Source organism: Mustela nivalis, assembly GCF_964662115.1.
Source record: "Mustela nivalis genome assembly, chromosome: 15".
In the NCBI taxonomy this organism is placed as follows: Eukaryota; Metazoa; Chordata; class Mammalia; order Carnivora; family Mustelidae; genus Mustela; species Mustela nivalis.
The window spans coordinates 75,101,082-75,126,093 of record NC_139034.1 but is presented as its reverse complement, the minus strand read 5'-3'; the positions used below and the strand labels follow the sequence as shown (position 1 = coordinate 75,126,093).

Genomic DNA, 25,012 nt, shown 5'->3' with positions numbered 1-25,012 from the left:
TTCTCTGGTTCTCGCTGTTAGACCTCTGGCTCCTCTATCATTTCACCTAACATTTTCTTGCCTGGAGGACCCTATGAAAACAGGCTCCAGATGGAATTTCACCCACAGGCTATAATTTGCTGACTCCTGATCTTGTTTATTAACTAAATTATCTGTGGTATAATTTTGGAGTTTTATTCTTTCCAGTATTATATCTTGAGCCTCTGTCATTTTCAATTCATTGTAGCCAGCTTGTGTCTAACTGCTGCCTTATCTTACTGGGGCCTCTCCTTAAGGCTCTCTGGGGCCGTTTTTGGGAGACCATGTTTTCTTTTCAAAACTACACAAAGTTCAATGGACTGATGTAATGAACACTTATATATCCAACACCTAGATTCTATACCTGTTAGCATCTTGCTATATTTGATTTATCTAATTATCTGTAGGGGAGGAGGGGCAAGAGTGGTCTAGATCATTATAAAGTAAGTTGTAGAAATCAGCACATATCATCCCTTAATACTTCAACATGCATTTTCCAAAAATTAGGATATTCTTCTACATAACTGCAATAGCACCTCACATTGTTAGTACTAAGTCTTCATTAAATCCTTCCAACAAAGATGTCTTCTTTTTTCAAAGCAGGATCCAAACATGCTTCCCACAGTGCATTTCATTGTTAAATTTCATTAGTCTCTTTTGTTGTAGAACAGTCACATCCGCATTTTGTCCAGTGACTTTTTAAAGAGACCAAGCTAGTTGCTTTATAGAAAAATCCCACTTTCTGAATTTCACTGATTTTTTTCCTTGTAGTATTTTTAACTTTTCTCTAGCCCTCATATCTCCTCTGTACTGGAAGTTGTGTCTGAAGCTTAATTAGATTCAGCTTCAGCAGGTTCTGGCAAGAAGACTTCATGGCTAACGCTGTATTCTTCTTGCTCTGTTTGTAGAATACCAACAGGAAAAAAAATTCATGCCCAGCATCAGTAGAATAGATAAAATAGAGTATATTCATGCTGTGGAATTCTCTACAATCCTACAGAATCCTGTGGAATTCTGTACAAAACAGCCACACAAAACAATGTTGGCAAATCTCACAACTAATATGTTAAGTGCAAACAAAGCAGGAAAGAATACATACTGTAGGGTTAGATGTATATGAAGTTGAAAACAGCTTAAATGTTTAACGATAATACTTAGGGGATGAACCAGAAAACAGCAAGATTGATACAACCAATACATAACAGGGTAGTGGTTGTTTCTAGAAAAGTGGGAGGGTATAGTGACAGGCAGGGTGTAAGAGAGATGACTCTGGGTTGCTGATATGGCTCTGTTTCTCCACCTGGGTTATAGTTTTATGGGCTAATTTCATCAAGTTTTGCACTTCTGTTTTGTGTATTGTTTTATATGTGTCATTTCACACACAAAAAGAGGGTAAACAAAGTTGCATTCTAGAACACTTTATACTAAGAGGTGAAGCACTTCAAGTTACTACAATGGCTGTTTGTAGGCTGTGTCAGTAGGTGCACGTTCAGTATAGTTCACCCAGAAAGATACTGTGTGGTACACTGAAGGATTTAATGGGAAAGAAAACAGTTCAGCTATACAAAGACATGCGAAATCTGATCTTTTTCACCTATAAATGTGTTTTGCAGAAAACAAGTCTTCACAGTCGGTTGGGGGTTATTTATAATCCTACTTCAAAAATAAATGAAGAGAACACAGCTATTTCTAGAGGAGTTTTGGCAGCTTTTCTTACACAGAAAAACAGCTTTTTGAGAAACTTTCTCAGGAAACTGGCAAAGGAAGAAACTGCTACAGCTATTTACTCTGGAAAAAAAATTAAAACATTCCTTACTGAGGTCAGTACCTATTTGTTTGGAATAATAAGTATCTGTTGTGTTAGGAAGTATAAGCCAGTGTTACCATGTTACTGAAAAACATCAATAAATAAGTATAATCAATTGGGCATAATAAACATTCCTTCAAATGAGAAAAGATAAATATTAAATGATATGACTTTGCATCAAGGCATTTAGGGAACCAAATATTTCTACTACTACTTTGTGATCCTTGAAGTTGATGGCATTGTGGTTAGGACACGGACTTAAATGAAGAAATGGGAGTTAAAGGATCATGTAAATAATACTCAGGTATTTCCCTGAAGGGATCCAGTATGAGGGACATTATAAAGATGGAAAATGATCCTCAAAACGGAAGATTCATTAATCCTTTCAAAACTATTTTCTGATTGTCTGCCAGACAGTGGAGATGCACTTGTTGAACAAGGCAGGTATATTCAGTTCCTGCTTATGTGAAGCTTACATGGCAGTAGGAGAGACAGACAGACTGAATTGTACTGGAACAATATAAAGAAAGAAGAGGGTACATAGTTTGAGGGATGCTCTTTTAGCTGGAGTGGTCAGGGAAGGCATCTCTAAAGAGTTTACGTTTAAGCAGAGGTCTGAAATGAGAAACCAAGCCATGGAAAATCTGCAGGAAGAATATACCAGATTAAGGAACACAGTAAGTCTAAAGGACTGCCACAGAGGTCAGCTTTCCAGGTTTGAGGTATGGGCAGAAGATCTTATGAGCAAAATAGGGACAGTGATGTGGAGAGTACAAGGAGATGAGGTCGGAAACAGAACCCAGATATTTCAAGCACCTGTAGGACATGGTAAAGGCCTGAAGTCTTTCCTGAGTATAATGGGAAACCACTGAGGAATCTTGAAGTGAGTAATCTTTAAAAAGATGACTTTGGATGCCATGTGAAGATTTGGTAGTAGGCAGACAAGAATGGAAATGGGATGAACAGTTAGAATGCTATTGCGATAATCGAGGCAAGAAATAATGGTGTCTTGGACTAGGTGGTGATGGTAGAGATAGTGAGGTGGTTGGCACATATATTTGTTACAACTCTAGTCAACAGGATTAGCTGATCAGTTGTGTGTGACATAAAAGGTAGTACCCTTCCATTTTAGCTTGAGTGGCTTGAATTGATGGTGGTATCTTTTTTTGAGATGGGAAATCTAGATGAGAGTTGGACACATAAGGGATCAAAAATTAAGTCTGAACATGTTGGAAGTTCCTGTTGGACATTTGAAAGGAGATGTTGGATTGACAGTTGAGTTAATGAGTATAGAAATCAATTCAGGGTTGTTGGGGTATTTTTAGAGTCAGACACTTTTGAGAGTTACCAACATTATACACAATGTAAAGCCAAGAAACTGGATGAGATACCTCAAGAGTAAGTTGGAAGAGAGAAGAGAGGCTGAAAACAGAGCCCTGGAACATTCCAACATATAGAAGTGTGCAAGAAAAGGATGATCCAGTCAAGGAGACAGATGGAGCAGCCAACGAGTTAGGAACATAACCAGGCAAGTATGGTATCCTGAAAGTGAGCTGGAGAAAATAATTCAAGGAGGAATGATCAACCATGCCAGATGTTCCTGAAATAAGCTTCATAACTGACCATTTACTTATTAAGGTGGTCATTGATGAGAATTGTTTCAGTGGAGTAATAGGTATAAAAGCAGATTGAAAAGAGAATGGGAAATCAGGAAATGAATGTAAGTTGCCCTTTTAAAAAAAACTTTATTTTATCATGAACAGAGAAATATTTTGTATCTAGAACAGGACTTGAGGTCAAGGGTTTCTAAACTGGGGAGATGTCACTGTTTTATATGGACACAGTCCATCCAAACAATGAGAAAGGATAATAGACAGGGGACCAGAGTTAAGAGCAAAGTTCTTGAGTAGATGAGAGGTACCAGGATCCAGTGGACAAGTGTTAACTGTTGGTCTTAAGAAATGTTCAGAGTGCCTGGGTGGCTCAGTTTCATCTGGTTCTTGGTTTCAGCTCAGGTCATGATCTCAGGGTCCTGGGATCAAGCCCCATGTCGGGCTCCACCCTCAGCATGGGGTCTGCTTCCGACTCTCTCACCCATTCCCTCTGCCCTTCCTCCCCGTGTTCTCTCTCTCTCTCTCTCTCTGAAATTAAAAAAAAAAAAAAAAGAAAGAAAGAAATAGAAAAGGAACTGTTTGTCTCTTTTAACCAGAAGGAAGGCAGAATGTATGGGCACAGTCGTAGAAGGGTAGATTTATTTGGTGGCAGCAGGATGAAGTACTTCTAATTATATTCATTTTCAGAAGAAATTCTGGTCATTGCCAAGTGTAAGAGTAAGAGTAGGTATTATTAGGGGCTGGAGGAAAGAGGAGAAAATGCCACATATTTCTCTATTATTCTGAGAGTAAGCAAGTGAATTTAATACATTAGCATGGGAAGGTTTCTTAGGGCCCACTTGATGTTAATGACCCTAAATTGAAAGTGAGAATAGTATTAGTTGCATGTTTTTCTCTAGCTGTATTAACAGTTTGGTTCTAGTTGCAGGGGAAGCAGAGTTGTGTTCAAACAGAGCTGGGGATTTGCCAGGTGAATATGAATTCAGGGAGGCATTCAAGGGAGCTAAGCATGGAAGGTTTTTGTTGTGGTAAAGGACTTCGGGGTGCAACTCAGGAGGAAAATTATGGCAGGTATGATGGGCAGTAAATAAATGGTAGGGCTTGAGGACTGAACGGGTTGAACAATGATCTGATGACACCAGGTTGCATGAGCTGGAAGTTCTGGAGCTTGTGGTCAGAGTTGGGATGATTGAGATGGAGATTTTGGAAGACAGCAGGATCTAAGACTGCACTGGCCACTACTGTATCCACTAAACTGAATGTGGCTCTTTAAGACTTAAATGAAAATTAAGTTAAAATTTAAATTCTGGCACATGTGGTGATGGGCACTGGGTGTTATATGCAACTAATGAATCATTGAGCGCTATATCAAAAACAAATGGTGTACTGGATGCTGGCTAATTGAACACAATAAAACATTTTAAAAAATGAAATTAAAAATGAATAAATCAGTAAATAATTTAAGTTCTGTGCACCAGTCATACTAGCCACGTGTTAAGAGCTCAGTGAGTGCAGTGAAACATTCCTACCATCGTGGGAACAATGAACCTGTTAGAAATTCAGAATTTAAGGCCCTACCCTGGATCTTCTGAAATAGGAACTACATTTTAATAAGACACCAGGTGATGGAACATTAAAATTTCATAAGTACTGATATGGAGAAATGTGTCTTAGTGTGCAGATGTGAAGAACCTGTTCATGGTTTATTTTCTGTGAATGTCCATATATTTTTTGACTCTAACCAAGGATTACTTGTGTATTTCAGAAATAAAATGCCTTATTCCTAAATTAGTTTTTTGAGATTGGTAGAATGAGGTGAGATAGGGTATTTCTATTTTAAACCATTGTTTTTACCAAGTTTTCCAAATGGGGGTACTGAGTTCAGAATTTAATAAACATTTGTTTCATTTCTTTAATGTTAAATTTTCTCTTGATGCCTCCTAGCCCATTACTAATCAGTAATTCACCTGAAATTTTCTAAGAATGAATGGCATATATCTGCTCATAACAAGATTTACAAATATGGTAACTGACTTGGCAAAGAAATATTCTTTTTCTAATGTTGCCAAAGAAAATAGTACTTTTAAAAATCATAATTTAGAATAATTTCAAACTTTGCATTAATATAAAGCAGGCTTTAAGAAAGTGATTTAATATATTTTTCTCTTGCTAATTTCATCCTTCTTAATTTATGCTTTAGGGGATGGATAAGAATGCTTTTGAGAAGAAATATAACACTGTTGGAGTGAATATTTTCCAAACTCATCAGCTATTCTGTCAAGATGTACTTCAGTTGCGTCCTGGAGAACTAGGTATTGTCAGCAATGGGAAAGTAAGTAGAAAAAGCAGTTGCTCACTTTTCTCATGGACCTGTGCTAGAGGGGTTTCAGATGTGTCTGTTTCACAACATATCTGCTACAGCACTTGCAGAGGTCGGGACTCCTAAGCCAGACACAGCGCATAAGTCTGCGCATGAATGACAGGGTATGCTACTGGTTTCCTCACCCAGCCCCCACTGATGACCGCGCTGAAGGTGGTGGGTTACACTGTCTCATGGCAAGAGCTTTTATTTGGCTGTGTTACAAGTATTAGAACGATGACTGAGAACCACTGTTGCAGTGGGTGTGGAAAGTACCTTGTGACACTTTTTTCTTACCACTTTTCTCTACAATTGACTAACTTCTGAGAAAGTGTTGGATTGTTATTTTGGAGGTAAAACATAAAGTTATTAATGTAATCATTAAAATCTATAAGGAAAACCACTCTTACTCTTACCCTCCTAATAAAATTTATTATTAATAGTTTATTGTTTCACCTTCTAAGCCTTTTTTCTACTCTACATAGCCATGTCTGGTTTATAAAAATACAGAGTTGTAATCCTATTTTATATATATGTATGTATAAAATTTTATATCACTTTTTTTCTTACTATATCAAACATTTTTCTGATTACAGAATCTTTATAGAACTACAGAATTCATGATGATATCTACTTATTTTTTGAGTATGAGGATCTGGTTTTATTTCTCAGGAGTGATTTAAGTTTTAAAAAATTGAATCTGGTGCTTAGATTTATTAAGATTTCAACTAATGCAATGTGTTTGACATATCTTTGCTTAAACTACCAAATTATATATACCTAAATTGTCTTCCAAGCTATATATAATAGACTCTTAACGTTTTCTTTGTTTTCTGCGTTACTTGAGAGAGAGAATACATGCATGAGCAGGGGGAGGGGCAGAGGGAGAGGGAGAAGCAGACTCCCTGCTGAGCAGGAAGCCCTACGAGAAGATGAGCTCAGTCCCAGGACCCTGGGATCATGACCTGAGCTGAAGGTAGACACTTAACTGACTGAGCCACCCAGGCGCCCCTGTTTTCTACATTTCACCAATGTTGTATTACCATATCATTTTCCCTTGAAATTATGTTTATTCTTTTTTTTTTTAATTTTTAAAGATTTTTATTTATTTATTTGATAGAGACACAGCAAGAGAGGAAACACAAGCAGGGGAGTGGGAAAGGGAGAAGCAGGCTTCCAGCAGACCAGGTAGCCTGATGTGGGCTCTATCCTAGGATCCCAGGATCATGACCTGAGCGAAGGCAGATGCTTAATGATGGAGCTACCCAGGTCCCGTGCTTATTCACTCTTACTTGAATCTTTAAGTAGTAGGAATTGGAGAATAGTGAGGGACTCATTTGCAAACCTTCACAGATCAATATATCTGCTTCAGTGTAGCAGCGTTCAAGCTAATTGCATTTGCTTCTAAAGGTTCATCTTTGTACAGTGCTGCTTTACAAATCAGTGATGACAGTTGTCATGTGTTGTTACAGTAATACAAAGTATTCCTGAATCTGATAGTGAGGTATGTGGAATCACAGAAATTGAATTTTTTTTTTTTTTTACCGGTTGCTCTATGAAGAAATGTAGTTTTTTATTTTTTTATTCATTTATTTTTAATTTTTTTAAAGATTTTATTTATGTATTTGACAGTGAGAGAGAGAGAGCACCTAAGAAGGGAGAGTGGCAGGCAGAGGGATAAGCAGGCTCCCAACTGAGCAGGAAGCCCGATGTGGGGCTCAACCCCAGTACCCTGGGATTGTGACCTGGGCCAGAGGCAGCCACTTTACTGAGCCACCCACATGCCCCGAAGTGTAGCTTTTTAGAACGGTTTTATAGTATGTGGCTATCTTTGGCTCTCTGGCATTTTAAGGGATAAGGAGGAAAAAATTATACCTGATGTATCTGATACCTTGCCTTTTGGTAATACATTATGAAAAAGCTCCCCTGTGTTTTCTTTGTCATTGTTTAATGCAATCCATAAGTTGTTATCAATATTAGTGATAACAAATGTTAGTGATAGTTATGTTTATTTTTCCTAGAATAACGGTTTCTCCTCATTGTCCTTGAAATTTACAAAAGTAAACAGATCCTAGGGGTACCTGTGCATTGACTCAGTCGGGTAAGCCTCCAACTCTTGATTTCAGCTCAGGTCATGATCTCAGGGTCATGAGACTGAGCCCCACGTCAGGCTCTGCACTCAGCATGGGGTCTGCTTGAGATTCTCATTCTCCCTCTCTCTTTCTCCAAATAAAAGCTTAAAAAAATATATTCAGATCCTAATTTTGTACCAGCTGTGAAATAAACATTCTTCTAGGTTCTGAGAGTATAGTAATGAACAAACATGTTTTTGTGAAGCTTACGTTTTGGTGGGCAGCAACAGAGAACAAGTAAGATTTTTATTGATAAGGTGTCATTTGGAGAGAACCAGAGGATGTGAGGGAGCAAGCCATGTGGAATATCTGGAAGAAGAATGTTCTAGATAGAGGGAAGTTCCCAGGTGAGATGATTGCTGTGTTTTCTGGGAATCGCAGGTACAAAGAGAGTAGTCAGAAGAGAAGCTGAGCGAAGTAGCTGCCATACCAGACGCTGTAGGTTTTATAGACTGTGTAAGGACTCCTGCTTTAGGCTGGGTGATGAGTCGTGAAGCTCAGGGTTCTGGACAGAGGACTGACATGATCCAACTCATGTTTCATCTGGATCTCTAGTGGCTGTTCTGTTGAGAATAAACTGTAGGGGGTCAGGAAGCCAGCTGGGAGCCATTTCAGTAGTCCCGGCGAGAGCTGCTGGTGGCTTGGACCAGCATGTCTCTGGTGGAGGTAGTGAGGAGTGGCTGTGGGATATATTTTGGAGAAAGAGTGAACAGGAATTGCTGACAGACTTGATGTGGGAGGTGAGAGAACTGTGTAACCGGCAGAGTGGGCTTGCCATGTAATCAAGGCGAGGAAGTCTGCAGACAGCGTGGGGTTGTTGAGGAGGAGTGGAAGGGGAAGGTGTTCCTTCTGCACAGAGGAGGAGTCACCAGTCCGTTCTGGACGTCCGCCTGCGCTTGTTGGGTTGGCAGTTGAACGTATGAGTCGAATGCAGGGGAGAGGTTGGAGCTGGAGATAGATGTTAAGTCAAATTACATTGACTTGTGTGTTGCTTCATAGGAAATTATACTTTTATTTATGGAAGTCTGTTTCAAATTGAAAAGTATATCTGAAAAGCAGTACTGTGGTTTATGAGCTGTCATGTAATACTTAGCTGATTACTCTGTCTCCGAGTAATGCTTAAAAAGCAGAATAATCACAGCATTTGTAGCAGATAGTTACAACTCTGAACCAGATAGTTCAGTGATTGAAATCTGACACTTTAGAATCAGTTTTAATTCTGAACCTGTCCAAATGTTTGTTAGAATTGGAACATACTCAAAGCCAAATTGTTTAATGTAATGATTAAAACTAGGGGGAGGGGTGGGCAGCAATCATCTTTGCTTTTTTTTTTTACTATATTCTCAAGACTTAAAAATTTCTATGTTTTTAGTAGTCAATAAAGTGCTAAATTACACTGTTATTATAATTATAATGAATTTACTGTTATTAACCTACATGTTTACAAATTGGTGAAAGACAAGGGGTAGCAGAGAGCAGAGAAACAAGCAAGACCTTTTTCTTAGCCAAACAAATCTGGATTCAGATTCCATTTGCACCATTAATTGTGTGACCTCTATGAGACTTGGTTTGGAAATGTCATTTGGACAGAGGAAATGATGATAGTCTATTTTACAGAGTCATCAGGGATTAAATATACTTTTAAACCTAAAGCACATAAAGCAGCCACAGATAGTAAATTTTCAATAAATAGTAATTCCTGTTTTCTCTTTAAATATTTGAAAGCTGTCATAAGAAATAGTGGACACATTTGTAGTCTCCATTTGCATTACACTTGATGAGAGTCAGAAGAGAATCAAGGCCAGTTGCTGAGACCTCCAGGAGTGTAGAGAGAATTTTAGCTCAGTATATGGTTGAGTACTCTGAGTTTTCTAAAATATTAATGAGCTGTCAGAGGTGGTAATGCATTTCTATTACAACAGTTACTCTCTATAACTGAAAAATCACATTTCCAAAGTGTTGTAAAGAAGATGGATAGGTTGGGGCACCTGGGTGTCTCAGTGGGTTAAGCCTTTGTCTTTGGCTCAGGTCATGGTCTCAGGGTCCTGGGATGGAGCCCCACATCAGGCTCTCTGCTCAGCAGGGAGCCTGCTTTCCCCCCTCTCTCTCCCTGACTCTCTGCCTACTTGTGATCCCTCTCTCTCTCTCTCTCCCTCTGTGTCAAATAAATAAAATCTTTAAAAAAACAAAAAGAAGAAGAAAAAGATGGATAGGTTGGATAGGCACCAAATGGGTTGTATTATATTTTTACAGAACTTTCAAATTCAGTGTTCCTTTTTCCCAACTTGGACATTATGTGAATTTTATACTATTTAAGTTATCTTATTCCACAAATATTACGTTCATCTTTAAGTAGAAGAATTAAGACACAAAAGAATCATGTTTCTCCCAGCTAATTCATACTGAACTTATATCGGTGAAGTAGAGTCAGTTCTCTGGTGGATTTTAATCAGTGAAGATAGCCGATCTAATTAACCCTTAAACTAATTTGAGAGATTCCCTTTTTCTAAGTTATTAACAAAGTGCTGTAATCACTAGAGGTGATATAGATAAAATCCAGCTCTTTTCTAGGCCTTTCCTAGTCCATAAAATACAACATCGAAAGTGCTTTCAGAGTTATCTTGCCTTAGTTATCCTAAGGCAATGAAATGTTTATATGAGTACTTTTAGTTTTATAGTGCCAGTTTTTTTGCATTTTTAAGAGCCCATTTTTTATGTTTAAAGTGAAACATGGTATTTGTCTAGCTGGAATGCTGACATCCCAACTCATCTCATCTGTGATATGAGCAAATGAGGAGAAAGTCAAGAACTTTATCAATTTTTAGAAAATATTAATTGCAGAAGCAGATGAAGGGGAAGTGAGAAAGTCTGCTACAACCATTTTATTCTGGTCTTTTAACCAAGGGGGAAAAAATGCTCTAGACAATATGCCTTCTAGTTGTTTGTCCTTAAGTGTAGTTGTCTAGTGCCTAAGACTATGTCAGACTGACCTTCTACACTGGGGCTTGCGTTCATGATTCGCTGATGACCGCCCAACTAGTTCCCTCAGGGAATGCTAATGGTAGTTGAATTGGTGGTCGTCGTGATGGAATAGCCATCCTACACAATTAGGTACATGGCAGTTGGACACCTTGCCCCTCTAGAGTTACTAGTTTAAAGCTGAGCTGCATGACCTTGCTGGGCTCCAAACTGCTGTACAGCATCAGTTCAATGAGGATGGGTTGGTATATTTAAGTAATTATGTGATTTGCTGTTTTTTGCTCTTCTATGCCTTGCTTATGTACTAATTTATATCAACACAGTGTAGACCACAATTTATAGGTGAATAGAAAAGCAAATTGAAAATAAAAGATTTATAAAATATAGACACTTGCTTTCAAAATTTACCTTAGGATGGAAAGCCTTTGGTTTTTGGAAGTATTATGTTTCAGAGTGAAACTTGCGAATGGAAATAATTTACTCCTTTTTTATTTTGTCAGTTTGATTTTGGTGTTTATGCAAATGTTATTTGTAATACCAGAGTAAGAAACATTTTTCTCTTCTTTGTTTCCCAGTAGATTTAGTAAATTGTGGAAGTGATAGCCACCATCTGTTTAATCTGTAATCAGTTTTTGCTTAAATATCTATCTGATGAGAAAATATTTGTCCCAAACTGGTATCTTCTAGAAGATATACAATGATAAAACTCCTTTCGTTTTAAGTTCTCAGGACCTTTAGATGAAAATTTCTATACAGAAGATTTTTACTTCTTGGAAAAAATAACATTTACTAATTTAGTAGAGAAAATTAAAGGCATTGTTGAAAATATGGAAATCAGCTCAAAGAAGTAAGTATTTAAAATCATAAGAGCAATTCATTTTGGGGGGGTGCTATTTTGCATCTTATTTATTCTCTTTAAGATTAGAAAGTGTTTCAGATATGTACATAAGCTGTAATAAGAGGTATGTGGAGAATTCTGAAAAAACAAAAAGCATCCATACACTCCCCAGCACCCAACCGTAGCTGACAATAGTTGGTTTTGTTGGCTCTGCCTCTTACTGTCCTCTTTGCTGCTCAGCCCCCAGCCCGTCTCCATCCTTCCTGAGAGGTGACCATTTTCCCAAGTGGTGTGTGCCTGATCCCAGGTTTGCGTTTATGCTTTTGCTTCTTCCGTGGATGTCCATGATCAGTGTTGATGTGTTGAATGCCCGACTTCTACAGAGAAATGCTATTTACTGTGGCTTTTTTGCACCTTTGGCTGGAGCTTTACTCCGTTCACGCACATAGAGCTAGTTTCTGCTTTTCACTTCTTTCTTAGTGTTTCATTTGATGCATATACTATAGTTCATTTATACAGTTAACTTGGCTGTAGTTTTTTACTGGGTCAGCAACGCTGTAAGGAACGCACTGTAAGTGTCTGCTTGCGCGGCGGGAGTTTCTCTAGAGCACAGGAGTGTTGCATTCGGGTCGGAGGGTCTGTGCGGCCTCTTCTTCTCCACATACTGTTAGTAGTTGCAGCAGTTAACGTTCCCACCAGAAACGCGAGAGCTTGTTCCCCAGTTCTTACCAATACTTGGTGTTACCCTACTTGTTAATTTTTTCTATCTTGTGGATGTGAAATTGTGTCTTTTTTTAATTTGCATTTCTTTGACTTTAAGTAAAGTTGAGTGTCTTTTCATACGTTTATTTTCACTCATGTTTACTTTTCTGTAAAAAACCCACACGTTAAAAAAAAACAAAAAAAAACACATGTGTTGCTTAGCTCTCTGTCGGGTTATTTTCTTTTAATGATGTCTAAATATTTTCTGTGATTCTCTATACTAATTCCCATCGATTATATGTGCCTCATGTATTCTATCACAGTTGGTGACATGACTGTTTAATTTTTTATTGTGATTTTTTACCAGATACATAGATGTTTTTTATTTCAATATGAAAATATTATCAGGTTTTTTTCCTTCACAGCTTGTCCGTGCTCTGCGTGTGAACGTGTGTGTATGTGTGTGTGTGTGTGTGTACACAATGTAGAAGAATTTTCGCTAGTCTAAATTCATAAAGATATTCTCCTTTATTTTCTACTAGAACTTTTACAGTTTCATTTTTTTACTGAATGATATTTGCAGTTCTTCTTGGCTCTTTATTCTGTTCCAGTAGTGTACTGTCTTGTGCCAGTCCCACACTCCAGTTAACACAGCTCTATAACGAATTTTGATACTAGATAGCAGAGATTCTGCCTTTTCTTCAAAATTGTGTTTACTGTTTTTTGCTACTTGTTTTTCTGTATAAATACGATTAGGACCAAGATAGCAAGTTCCTTTAAAAAAAAATTCCTGGAATTTTTATGGGAATTTCTTTGAATTTATAGATAGTTTAAGGAGAATTGCCATCATTTTATAATATTAAATTACCCATCTATTACATATAGTCATATATTGCTTGTGTATAGCTATATAAATGTATAATACATTTTATATATACAGTCGTGTATATAATATATAAAATAATATAGGTATATAACTGATGATTATGGTATATAATTGTGGTATATGATTTATATATAAAAATATATATGAGAATACATAGGTAGATGGTTAGACACACTTAGTGTTCCTTGTGGGTCCTTCAGTGAAGCTTTCACTTATGTCCCATGAGGTCTTACACATATTTTTTTATTTATTCCCTTACACTTTATGCTTTTAGTTCATATTGTAAATGGTGTATTTTAAACTGCATTTTCAAATTGTTTAATGCTAAATTACAGGAACAATATTACGTTCTATATTGATCTTTCTTGCTCAACTCCCAATTTTTATAACATTTTGTCTACTATTAGACTCTCGTGTCATTTGTGAATTTTAACAGCTTTGTTCCCTAGCATCCAGTTTTTAAACTTCTCATTTACATTGGCTTTTCTCTTGATTTAGTTTGCTTAATTTAGTCAAAGATTTGTCTATTTTATTAGACTTACTTTACTGATTTACTTTTTTACTTTTCATATATATGGACTTAGGACATTCCAAGCTCCTAATTGTATTTTTTTTTATCAGTTTCAGTTCTTTTTATTTCTTTTTAATCTATTCTGTTTTATAAACTTCTCAAGTTGAATTCATAGCTTATTAATATCACTTTTTCTCCCTTACATATCCTTAAGTTACCAGTTTAAAGCATCTCTTACACTTATTTAGTTGTATCACATACATTTTAAAATATATTTCATTATGATTCAGTGCTAGTATGTTCAAATTTCTGTGTTTTTTTAACATTTGTTTATTTTTTTTTAATGTTTTGAAATATTTATAATTCTTGGCTTCATCAAAGCAAATCCATGGTCGATTTTATTGTTTTTATCTTCTTTATATAGAATTATACCTAGATCTTGTTAGGCATCTAGTAAATATTTATTGAATAAATAAATGAATAAGATGTGCTTCAGATTTTTAAATGGCACAGCGTAGAAATGATTTCCAGTTTGTTTTGAACTGTGATTAGAGACCATGGTTTGTGAATATCAGTTATATATTATTTATTTCTCTGAATTTTGTGAGACAAGGTTCATTCTTTTCATTGTCCCATGCTTCATTTTTTTAAAGGGATATTCTCTAATTGTGAGGAGGATTTTATACATGTCTATTATATTGAGCATGCTAGGTTTTTTCCAGCCATCGAAATACTGAGTACCTTGTTTTATCTGTCAGTTACTAAAAGAAGTTCATGGAAACACTGCTAGAATCATGGATCAATCATTTAATTCTTATAACTTTGTCAATTTTTGTTTTGAGTATTTTGAGCTGTAGTCATGTATACCTTGATTCAGAACTCTTACATGTCTAGTGAATTGTTCCTTTTGTCATTATATAAATTACTCCTTTCCTAATAATTATTTTGTTGTAAAGTCCGTGGCATCTTATATTTTAGCCAGATCAGTGTCCTTTTGGGTTGTTTTTCTGTTACATCTTTTTCTGTTCTTTACTTCAGGGTTCCCCAGTGTCTTGTAGCACACAGCTAGGCTTTGAGGTGGTTCTTGCCAGAACTCAAAGTTCTGATTCTTCTCTTGAGTACAGAATTCTGATCCAGATGAATAGATGTCCTTTACTTACTCTGTCATTTAGGAAGTAATTCATCAGTTAGGAAATGATGTTCACATAGAAAATTATAAATAAAGTCATGAAGTAAGGGCTTTTCTACAGTAAAGAGATAATATCCAGTTATTCTCAAGTAGAAACTTATGTATATTATTATGTTATTATATGTTTATTATTATACATGTTTATTAAGTGGCCATTAAGCAGAGTCCTACATGTCAGAACCTGGTAGTCCAGTAAAAAATGATAGAGTAGACACAGGTTCTCAACCTACTCAGAATCTAAATTTCTTTATAAAATGGAAGTGCTTATTCTTTCTTTTCTTTTTCCTCTTCTTTCCAAAAACTTGTCTTAAAATTCAGCCAACATTTCCTGTCCCAGTGTATCAATGAACATATAATACATTTCCTCCATCATGGATTTTCAAATTTGGTTATATTTAATCTATGTATTTGTCTTATACAGTTTTAATTAATTTTCAAACTGATTTGTGACCATAGAAGTCTGGACTTCTTAATTATATTTAATGCACCCCTCCTTTGTGGTTCTTCCTGCTTTTTCTTTCCTATGTGGGCCCCATTGCTTGGACACATAACCAGCACTTAGCAAATATTTCCTTGAATTGAATGATTCACCATATGCTACAGACACTACTGAGAACACCACTTAGAAGTGTTTAAAGATTTTATCAATGATAAGGAAAAGCAGGGTGGTTTTTAAAGCAACAGTCATCTTACTTTAAACTGACAAATCACTAACAAGTTTGGAAGAAAAGTTACTTACATAAAGCTTATCTATTGGATTTATTTTAAATTAAATCTCTGTTGCTCAGAGCATTTATGACATGAAATGTGGACCTTTCTTCTTTGAAAAACTCACACATTGTCGTGTTTTTCTAGCATGAGTGACCTTGTTATGAAAGTTGATGCCCTTCTTTCTTCTTTGCCTAAACTTGCCTCTCGCCATGATATCACATTTCTGAGAGAGAATCACAGGTAAGAACATAATAATGTCTGCCTTTTTTCTGTCACTGTGTCCCATACTCAGTTATGGTTTCCATTTGTATTTAATGTACAGCAAAATTTAAAGTAGAATTAAAAATTCTTAGAGAAGAAATGTGTTTGATGAGATTAGGAAAATAAATTCTGGTTAATTATATATTCTAGCAAATAAAGGATGATGTGTAAGGATCTGAAGCTTCAAGTGAATTCTATCTAGTATAATTTGTTTAATTATCTTTCTTGTTCAAGATCATTTGGGATTTTTGTAGTATCTTGGGATTATCATTATATATAAATAATATGTTTATATTCTCAGTGTATAGAAGACTCGGTTACTAAAGAATTCTGATTAATAAACTGTAGACACGGGGGCACCTGACTGGTTCAGTCAGAAGAGCAAGTGACTCTTGATCGCAGGATTATGAGTTCAAGTCCCACACTGGGTGTAGAGATTACTTCAATGAATAAATAAATAATAAGATGTAGACATGTATAAGATAGTGTCCAAGATGTGTTCAGTGGAACGCTGCCCTGAGATATTGACAAATGTATTCTGAGAGGAAAACTATTCTCTGGTCAAGTAAGTAACTTTAGAGAACACTGCATTCTTGGGAGTAGGAGAAGATTTCCAGTATGCATCAGTATATTAACAGTTAGGAAATAGGATCTGCTTAAAGGTGAAAGAAAAATTCGGTTTTGGTTAATTAGCAGTTGTGCAACTTATTTATCCATGGAAAACTTTTTGGTTAAAAATTTATTATTTCGTGAAAATTAGATTTCCGAAAGCAGCCCTCAGAGAAATACTGTTTCGGGGTAATAAACTAGTGCGTAATTTCACTATATTACACGGTTCCTCTAAGATAGTCGAAATGAAATTCACCAAGCTCTGTCTACATACATACAATTTTCTGTGTCCCCAGAAGAGAACCTTTTCTGTTGTTTTTAATTAAGGACCACACAGAATTGGGGAAAAGATAGACATCAAATAATTAAACTATAAGCATGCTTTATTATATGATCTTTTTTCTAATCATTGCTCCTATAAAACTCAATTGAGACAAATGGTTTAGCCCAGACTCGCAGTGGCTGGCACTTTCTTGTAAGCCGGCTGGTTTTATGGCAGATGCCGTCTCAGGCTGTCCGTGTGTACCTCCAGCGGTGACACTGGCTTCAGCCGCAGGACGTCTGTCTTTAGAGAGGTCTTCACACACACGCAGGAGTAAACTCAGCGAAGATTACTTTCTAAAGAAAGTAGCACTTCTAGTTCGAAAGGAAGTGTTACTGTTCTCAGATAACTGAGTTTCAGTACTTTTATTTTTAAACACATCTGCTGGAAGTCTTCTTAAGGATAATTTGTTGTTATTATTATTATTTTTTAATTTGACAGAGAGAGAGAGATCACAAGTAGGCAGAGAGGCAGGAAGAGGATGGGGGGCAGCAGGCTCCCCGCTGAGCAGTGAACCCGATGCGGGGCTCAATCCCAGGACCCTGAGAATGTGATGACCTGAGCTGAAGACAGAGGCTTAACCCACTTAACCACCCAGGCGCCCCGGAATTCTTATAAATTTCTTTGACTCCTGCATACGACGTGCTGAAATAATTTAACACAGATTGCTCAAAACCGTCATTGTAAACATTAGTCACTAGACTGTTCATGATGCTATATTATACTTGGGAATTTTGATACGTTTGGAACTTATGCCCATGTTAAATGTCTGATACATTGATCTTTTATAGTTTTATTGTTGGGTGGTCTCGACTTACTTTCTTTACATGTCACATCTGTCAATGCATCTGCTGCTTTTAAGCCTACTGCCTTCTTTTACAAAGATGGAAGAGTATGATGCGACTTTGTGACAGTGGTCTACAGTTCCCCCAATTTCTTCTGTTATCTCTGGGGCATTACTATAAATATAAATGGGCATGTGGCCTGTATGTATTGGCGTGCCTCTGTTTATACAGTATACATCCTCATCTAACGCCTGCCTCCTGAAACTCGCAGAGTCCGTCATTTGCCATTTTCTGAGCTTTGAGTGTAATTTAGGCCTTCAGCCTTTTTTTCTGTGTTTACCCAGGTTGATATGTTTATCTCGATGAGCATGGGTTGTATGGTATAGCATGAGCTTTCTTATCCAAAACACCCAGTTTTTGAATCCGTTACCATAGCCCCGGGACCTCTCATTGCTTCAGTTTCTTAATCGATAAAATATAGTGTTGATTCCCACCCTACAGGGGTTTTATGAGACTCAGACCTACTGCCTTGAATATAATAGATAATTAATGCCTTGCAGCTGTTATATGTAATATGTGTGTATTTGTTAGACAAATAACGAAACTTGAAAATCAGAGAAGACTGGACCTGAAAAACCACAAAATCAGCTCACATTAATCTGGGAGGAGACAGGTGAATACCCACCTTAAAAGTAGGACACAGACCAGCAAAACTTAGCCATAACCCAGTTGAAGGTATTCATGAAGAATGACTTTGTTTGATTTGTGTTGGAATCGTAGGAAAAGTGGAGAGAAGCACATTAGCAACGCTGGGCTGTTGGGTCAGGGCTCAGCACCGCAGAGATGCTGCTGGTGTGTGTGTATGTGTGTGAGAGAGTGTGTGTGAGTGTGCATGCTTGCTTGCACCCGCGTACATGTGTGGGGATGTGCAGATGAAAACAGATTTATAAAGGAATTGCTGGAGGGTTTGCCCTTACACAGTTTTGGGAGTTAATGAAGCAGCCGCTCTAAGGTTGTTGATACTAGAGCTTGGAGCTCCCAGGGCAGGCAGGAAGGAAAGGGCGCTGTCAGAGGGGTGGCTGGCCTTTGTGCCTGCCAAGACACATCCCAAACTTAACGGTGAGTTTTTCAGTGTACACAGTTCACAGAGTTCACAAAAGAGAATAAATGAGTTGTATAGGTGAAATATAACTTTTTAGAAGAGAGAGAGGACACAGAAATTTCTCTGAGAAATCTTCACAGAGGGAATACTACAGGAGACAAAGTGTTTTCAACAACATCTTTAAAGTAGGTGGTTCGACCTGTCTTTATACAAAAACTGATCATTTAATTCGGTAAAACAACTCTGCATGGAATGGATGGGATATTGGCTGAGTGGCAGCTTCCCATTGCTGTGGCTGGTTCGAAATGTCCTTAGTTTCTCTCTAAGACTTGACAGACTGCATGTACTTCAAGCTGCCCTTCATGTCTTTCTCTGACTTAAGCTTTTAATAGTTATTGACTATCTGCGTATTTGACGTTATTCTTCCTGGGTAATGGCATGAAGTGTAGCAATAGTTTCTTGACAAATTGAATACAAATCCATTGCCTTAAAAGGGTGGTGTGGGTAGAGTTAGCATCTTTTTGTTGATATTGTGTGAGGAAAGAGACCTCCTACTTCCATTTTCAGTTGAGTCAATGCAGTACCTCCTGATAGGCTCAGGAGTCTGCTCAGAAAATTGTCCTGAGTCTCCACCAATGCACAGAGAGGTAGATGATGGGCGCGATGGGGTTCTGATACATGCGACCTCACAGCATTGGCAATCATTGGAGTAAACAGATGCCTACTTTGGCCACCAGAGCATCTCATAAAGCATATAGAAGATGCCCGGTTTTGAATAATGCTGCAAATATGACAGTAATTTGTAAAATTTTCACCAGGATAACTGAAGTCATTAACCATTGAGAATAGGCCCTTTAATTTTACAACATCTGATTTGTAACCCTTACGTCTAGCGGTAGTCACGTAGCAGGATCTGTTGTCCGATGCTGTCACTCCTATTTTAACTAAATCAAATCATGTCAACTACATAGAAAATAAAATGTCTTCTGTTTCTTTCTCAGAGGACCCATATTTGGAGTGACTTTTACGTTAGTTTTTATTGCTGAGAAATTAACCCCCTCACTGCAAAAAGTCTAGATATTTATAGTCTTCCTGCACCAAAGAAGACTAATGTCCCTGTAATTTTACGGGTATCCATTTTGATTTAGAAATCTTTTTCCCTTGTAATATGTAAGATATTTAATTCATACATCTTGAAAAACTGGCTTCCTGTATTACAGTGTTAAAAAGTAATTCAGTTGGAATATTCTGTACTTTTGGTCAAATATATACTTTTAACTTTGATTATAGTAAATATAGAATTTATTATTTTCCATTGGCCTTTTCTATGCTTTTACTAATTTTCCCAACATCACTAAAGATTAGTGTATCCTCTAACTTAGAATTTAGTTCAGTGAAAGACACGAGGAAGAAGACTGAGGGGAGGAGGTCAGGAGAGGGGGACTGGGGTAAAACTAAGTATGATAAATGTGAGCTTTTTTCCCCCCGAACTTTCCTATTATATGTTGGGATTTTTTCGATACTAGGTTTAATAAAACTACTGAACAGTTATTTTATTCTCAAGTCTGAGAAAATACATGCAGCGAACACAAAACTTATCTGGGCTTTATTTTTTAATATTGTATGACCCATGAGAACTTAAGTGGGGGGAAGGGCTTAAAATTAGTTTTCACTCTAATACTATTGTTCTTTGAAGAGTTTTTAAAAATCACTCATTCATAGAATCTTACTTTAACTTTCTCTTATTCTTTCCAGTTTTGTAATTTATTGAACACAAGCAGTAGGCTTTTAAATTTGCGTTTTCCAGGGTGCCTGGGTGGCTCAGTGGGTTAAAGCCTCTGACTTCAGCTCAGGTCATGATCTCAAGGTCCTGGGATCAAGTCCCGTATCGGGCTCTCTGCTGGGCAGAGAGCCTGCTTTCCCCCTCTGCCTGCCTCTCTGCCTATGCCTATTTGTGATCTCTCTTTCTCTCTCTCAAATAAATAAATAAAATCTTTAAATAAATAAATAAATTTGCGTTTTCCAGAGTGGCTACACCAGCTTGCCTTCCCACCGTGTAAGAGGGCTTCTTTGCATCCTTACCAATATCTGTTGTTTCCCATGCTGTAAATTTTAGCCATTCTGCCAGGTGTGAGGTGGTATCTTATTGTAGTTTTGATTTGATTTGACATACACACACATACACACACACACACACACACACACACACACACAGAGGAATATTTTTCAGGCACCAGAAAGAATGAAATCTTGCCATTTGCAAAGATGTGATGTGGTTGGAGGTAGAGGGTGTTATGCTAAGTGAAATAAAGCACTCAGAGAAAGACAGATACTATATGATTTCACTCTTATGTGGAATTTAAGAAACAGATGAACATAGCATGGAGGGAAAAAGAAGAGGCAAACCAAGAAACAGACCAAATTATAGAGAACACACTGACAGTTTCCAGAGTGGAGGTGGGTGGAGGATGGGTTAAACAGGTGATGGACATTAAGGAGGGCACTTGCTGTGATGAGCACTGGGTGTTGTATCGAAGTGTGGAATCACTCAGGTCTGTACTTGAAACTAGTAGTTGCATTGTATGTTAATTAGCTTGAATTAAAATAAAAACTTGGAATTAAAAATTTGCATTTTCATCTGTGAAGTAATCAGGATTTTTTTTAATCCAGTGAGAAAGAAAGCAATTAATAAGAATGCATATAGCTCAGGTGTGCCTGGCTGGCTCAGTGAAGCATGTGACTCTTGGTCTCAGGGTTGTAAGTTCAAGCCCCATGTTGGGTGTAGAGATTACTTTAAAAAGGGGGGGGGGCACCTGGGTGGGTGTCTCAGTGGGTTAAGCCTCTGCCTTTGGCTCAGGTCATGATCTCAGGGTCCTAGGATCAAGCCAAGCATCGGGTTCTCTGCTCAACCGGGAGCCTGCTTCCTTCTCTCTCTCTGCCTGCCTCTCTGCCTACTTGTGATCTCTGCCTGTCAAATAAATAAATAAAATATTTTTTTTAAGGAATGTATATAGCTGAGATTAAGACTTATTAGATAATTAAATAAATTTAACTGATCATCTTTCCTCTTATTTTCTGTTTTCCTAGCATTATAACAATCAATCCTGAAGAGAATGACATGTTCTTTGATGTCATTGCTATTGTTGATCCATTAACAAGAGAAGCACAGAAGATGGCCCAGTTATTGATTGTAAGATAATATATTTTTATTGTATATTTTATATGTCATTTTATTATGTACTTTCATTTTGAAATTTATAATTAATCTTTCAGGTCTGTTTTTAGGTATTTGTGCTCTTAATGCTTTATTCCGTGCAGGTTTTAATTAGCATGTCATATTTCAATGTAGAAAATGAAATGGTAGAGCTATGCCAGGGGTGTTATGGCAGTGCCAAGGTTAGGTGTTGGTGTGGGCTTAATTATTGTCTTCTGCCTCCCCTGAAAGTGGTATGTTGGAAGCCCTAAACCCTACTGTGACCATATTTGGAAACAGGGCTTTTTAGAGGGTAAATAAAGTTAAATGAGGTTTTATGGCATGGGTCCTAATCCAATAGGATTTATAGCCTCACAGAAGAGGAAGGGAGAGAGATCCCTTTCTCTCCTCACACACAGAAAGAAGAGGTCATGTGAGTGCACCACAACATGGCGGCTGCCTCATTCCCCTCTTCCTGTCTCCAGTTCTAAAGAATGGCTTCTGGAGAAGCCAGTGATCTAATAAGTAACGATAGCTGAACAGTGAGTGAAGTCTGTGTTCAGGAAGTCTGGCCACAGGAACGGTGGCTTCAAGACTGGAATTTATTTCTAATCTCACAGTCCACACGTGAGCCACCTGGAGTAAAGGCAGCTCCACAGCGTGAGGACACAGGTGACTTTTGTCTGGTGGCTCAGTCATCCTCGGGAAGGTCCTCTTGTCTCGTGATCTGAGATCACTTGCTAGGCTCCTCCACGTCACCTCGGTGTTTCTGCGAGCAGGCAGGAGGGCACAAGGGTATATCCATCTGGTTCCATGTCACGGGCCAGAACATAACCAATCATGTGGCTGCACCCGGACACCAGGGGGTGTGTGGGGGGACCCTGGGCATAGAGCTGAGTGAATGTTCATTCATTGAGAAAGCAGAGAGAAGGAACGCTGAGGGGAGCTAGCCGACTCTGAAAGGACATTATGTGCCTTTTCATTATACTGAAACCTTGTGATGTTCATATTGTGATGCAGCTTTTGGTGGGTAAATCACAAAAGCTCGTTATGCTGGAAATCTATATATTTCTTCTAGTGATGTTCAAAATTGTGGGGTACTCCTATTTGAAATTGCTCCATGCTTTTTTTAAAGATACATTTAAAAAAACATTCTCAGAAGTGAAAACCATTTGTCCTCTGACAGTTGGGCTCACTTTTGGAAACAGGCAAAAATAATTAGGCATTAAGTCTGCTGGACGATGGGAGGGATCAAGCTGGGTCATACGGGTAGACATGCGGGCGGAATTTCAACCTGCAGTTTCTCTCAAATGAGTTTGCCCTACCAAGTCATGATGGACAAAGGGATTATCAATAGCTCTTACAATTGTTTGGACAAATAATTTTGGAAAGTCTTTGCCAGTCTACTTATTCAGTGTATAACCAGGGCGAACAGTTCCATAGTTGGTTTACTTACCCCTGTTCTTTCTTTTACCATTTGTACACCTTCACACTTGAACTTCTGGAGACACACTATTCAGATTATTCTTAAGAAAACAGCAATCAGTAATCATACCTGTAAGGAGTGGAGCTAGATCGATACATTACAGTGTACACATACCCTGTTTCCACGGAGTCGTTACTCAGAAAAAAACATTGCTTACCTCTGAAGTTTTTATGTAAGGATAGAATTTAGGAATAAGAATATGAGATTATACAGAAATATAAAATACAGGATTGAGGATGCCTTGGTGGCTCAGTTAGTTAAGCGTCTTCCTTCAGCTTGGTTCATGATCCCGGGGTTCCAGGATCGGGTCCCATATCGGGCTCCCTGCTCAGCGGGGACCCTGCTCCTCCCTCTGCTCCTCACCCTGCTTGTGCTCACTCTCGCTTGCTCTCTCTTTCAAATAAATAAATCTTTAAAAATAATAATAATAATGAAATAAAATATGGGATTGGATCCCAGGTTACGTGATTGAAGATAATAACATTCTTTCTGAGCACCTCAGCACCTCACATAATTTATTATTTCTTACTATAAAAAAATCTGTGGTATAAAACATAAATGAATTTATTGAAAGAACTGGATAGTGTCTCATTTAACACTTGGCAAGAACAGTGGCTTGGCAACCTCCGTCGTAGCAGGTATGAAGAGTGATAGAATGCGAATCAGTGCTCGTCAAGCCTTTGTCTATTCTAAGTCCTCCTCAAGCCTGCATCCGTTCTGTTCCATGCACCTGTTTTTTCCCCCTCTCTTTACCTATATCCTTTGTTGTCTAATATCTTTCAAATCTGTGTTGACTTGCCTTCCTAGAGATAGCGACTACCAAAATTAATAGTCCTCCTGTGTCATATGCCCCCGGGGAAATAAAAAGAGAGTCTTTCACCCGTATCTAGCCAGGAACTTCCTACATCTCTACCATGTGGATGGAATTCCGAATGGACTCGCCATTGTAGCTGGGAGGCTGTCACTCTGTGTTTGCACATCATGCTTCTAGCAATTACTTCACTTGTCCAAAATTTAGAAATGTGGATACCATGAAAGAAAGTCACATCAGGCAAAGGGAGGCAGTGTAACCCTTGAGCCATGAAATTAGCTGTTTGGATTCAAATCTGACCTCTGCCATGACTTGCTGTGTGATCTGGGGCAAATTACCACATCTCTCTGTGTCTCAGCTGTAAAGGTATCAACCTATGAAGGCTGTTGTGAGGATCACATGAGATAATGAATCTCAGGTGCGAATGCAGTGCCTAGTACATAGTAAATGCCTAATAAATGTTAGAAAAAAGATTACTTAATATCAAATATGGGAAATTTTTTCCAAACAGGTACTTGGCAAGATTATCAACATGAAGATAAAATTGTTCATGAACTGTAGGGGTAAGCTTTCAGAAGCCCCTTTAAAGAGGTGAGTCTAAGCGAATGTCATTTCATTTCAAAAGCTTTGCAAATGCTAAGACAAAATAAATAAATAAAGGACCGTAGTTACTGGGTCTGGTTTTTTTCTTTATAAGA

At 37.7% G+C, this 25,012-nt stretch overlaps 1 protein-coding gene across 1 annotated transcript in view; it reads left to right on the top strand.

Annotated features, from left to right (window-relative positions):
• UGGT2 (UDP-glucose glycoprotein glucosyltransferase 2) overlaps nucleotides 1-25,012 on the top strand; it is a 184,854-nt gene that overhangs the window by 114,426 nt on the left and 45,416 nt on the right. The window contains exons 21-26 of the mRNA XM_082700684.1: nucleotides 1,632-1,838; nucleotides 5,639-5,770; nucleotides 11,631-11,755; nucleotides 15,890-15,985; nucleotides 21,912-22,014; nucleotides 24,826-24,905. Coding sequence (XP_082556810.1) covers nucleotides 1,632-1,838; nucleotides 5,639-5,770; nucleotides 11,631-11,755; nucleotides 15,890-15,985; nucleotides 21,912-22,014; nucleotides 24,826-24,905 — 743 coding nt within the window. The remainder of the gene's footprint in view (nucleotides 1-1,631; nucleotides 1,839-5,638; nucleotides 5,771-11,630; nucleotides 11,756-15,889; nucleotides 15,986-21,911; nucleotides 22,015-24,825; nucleotides 24,906-25,012) is intronic.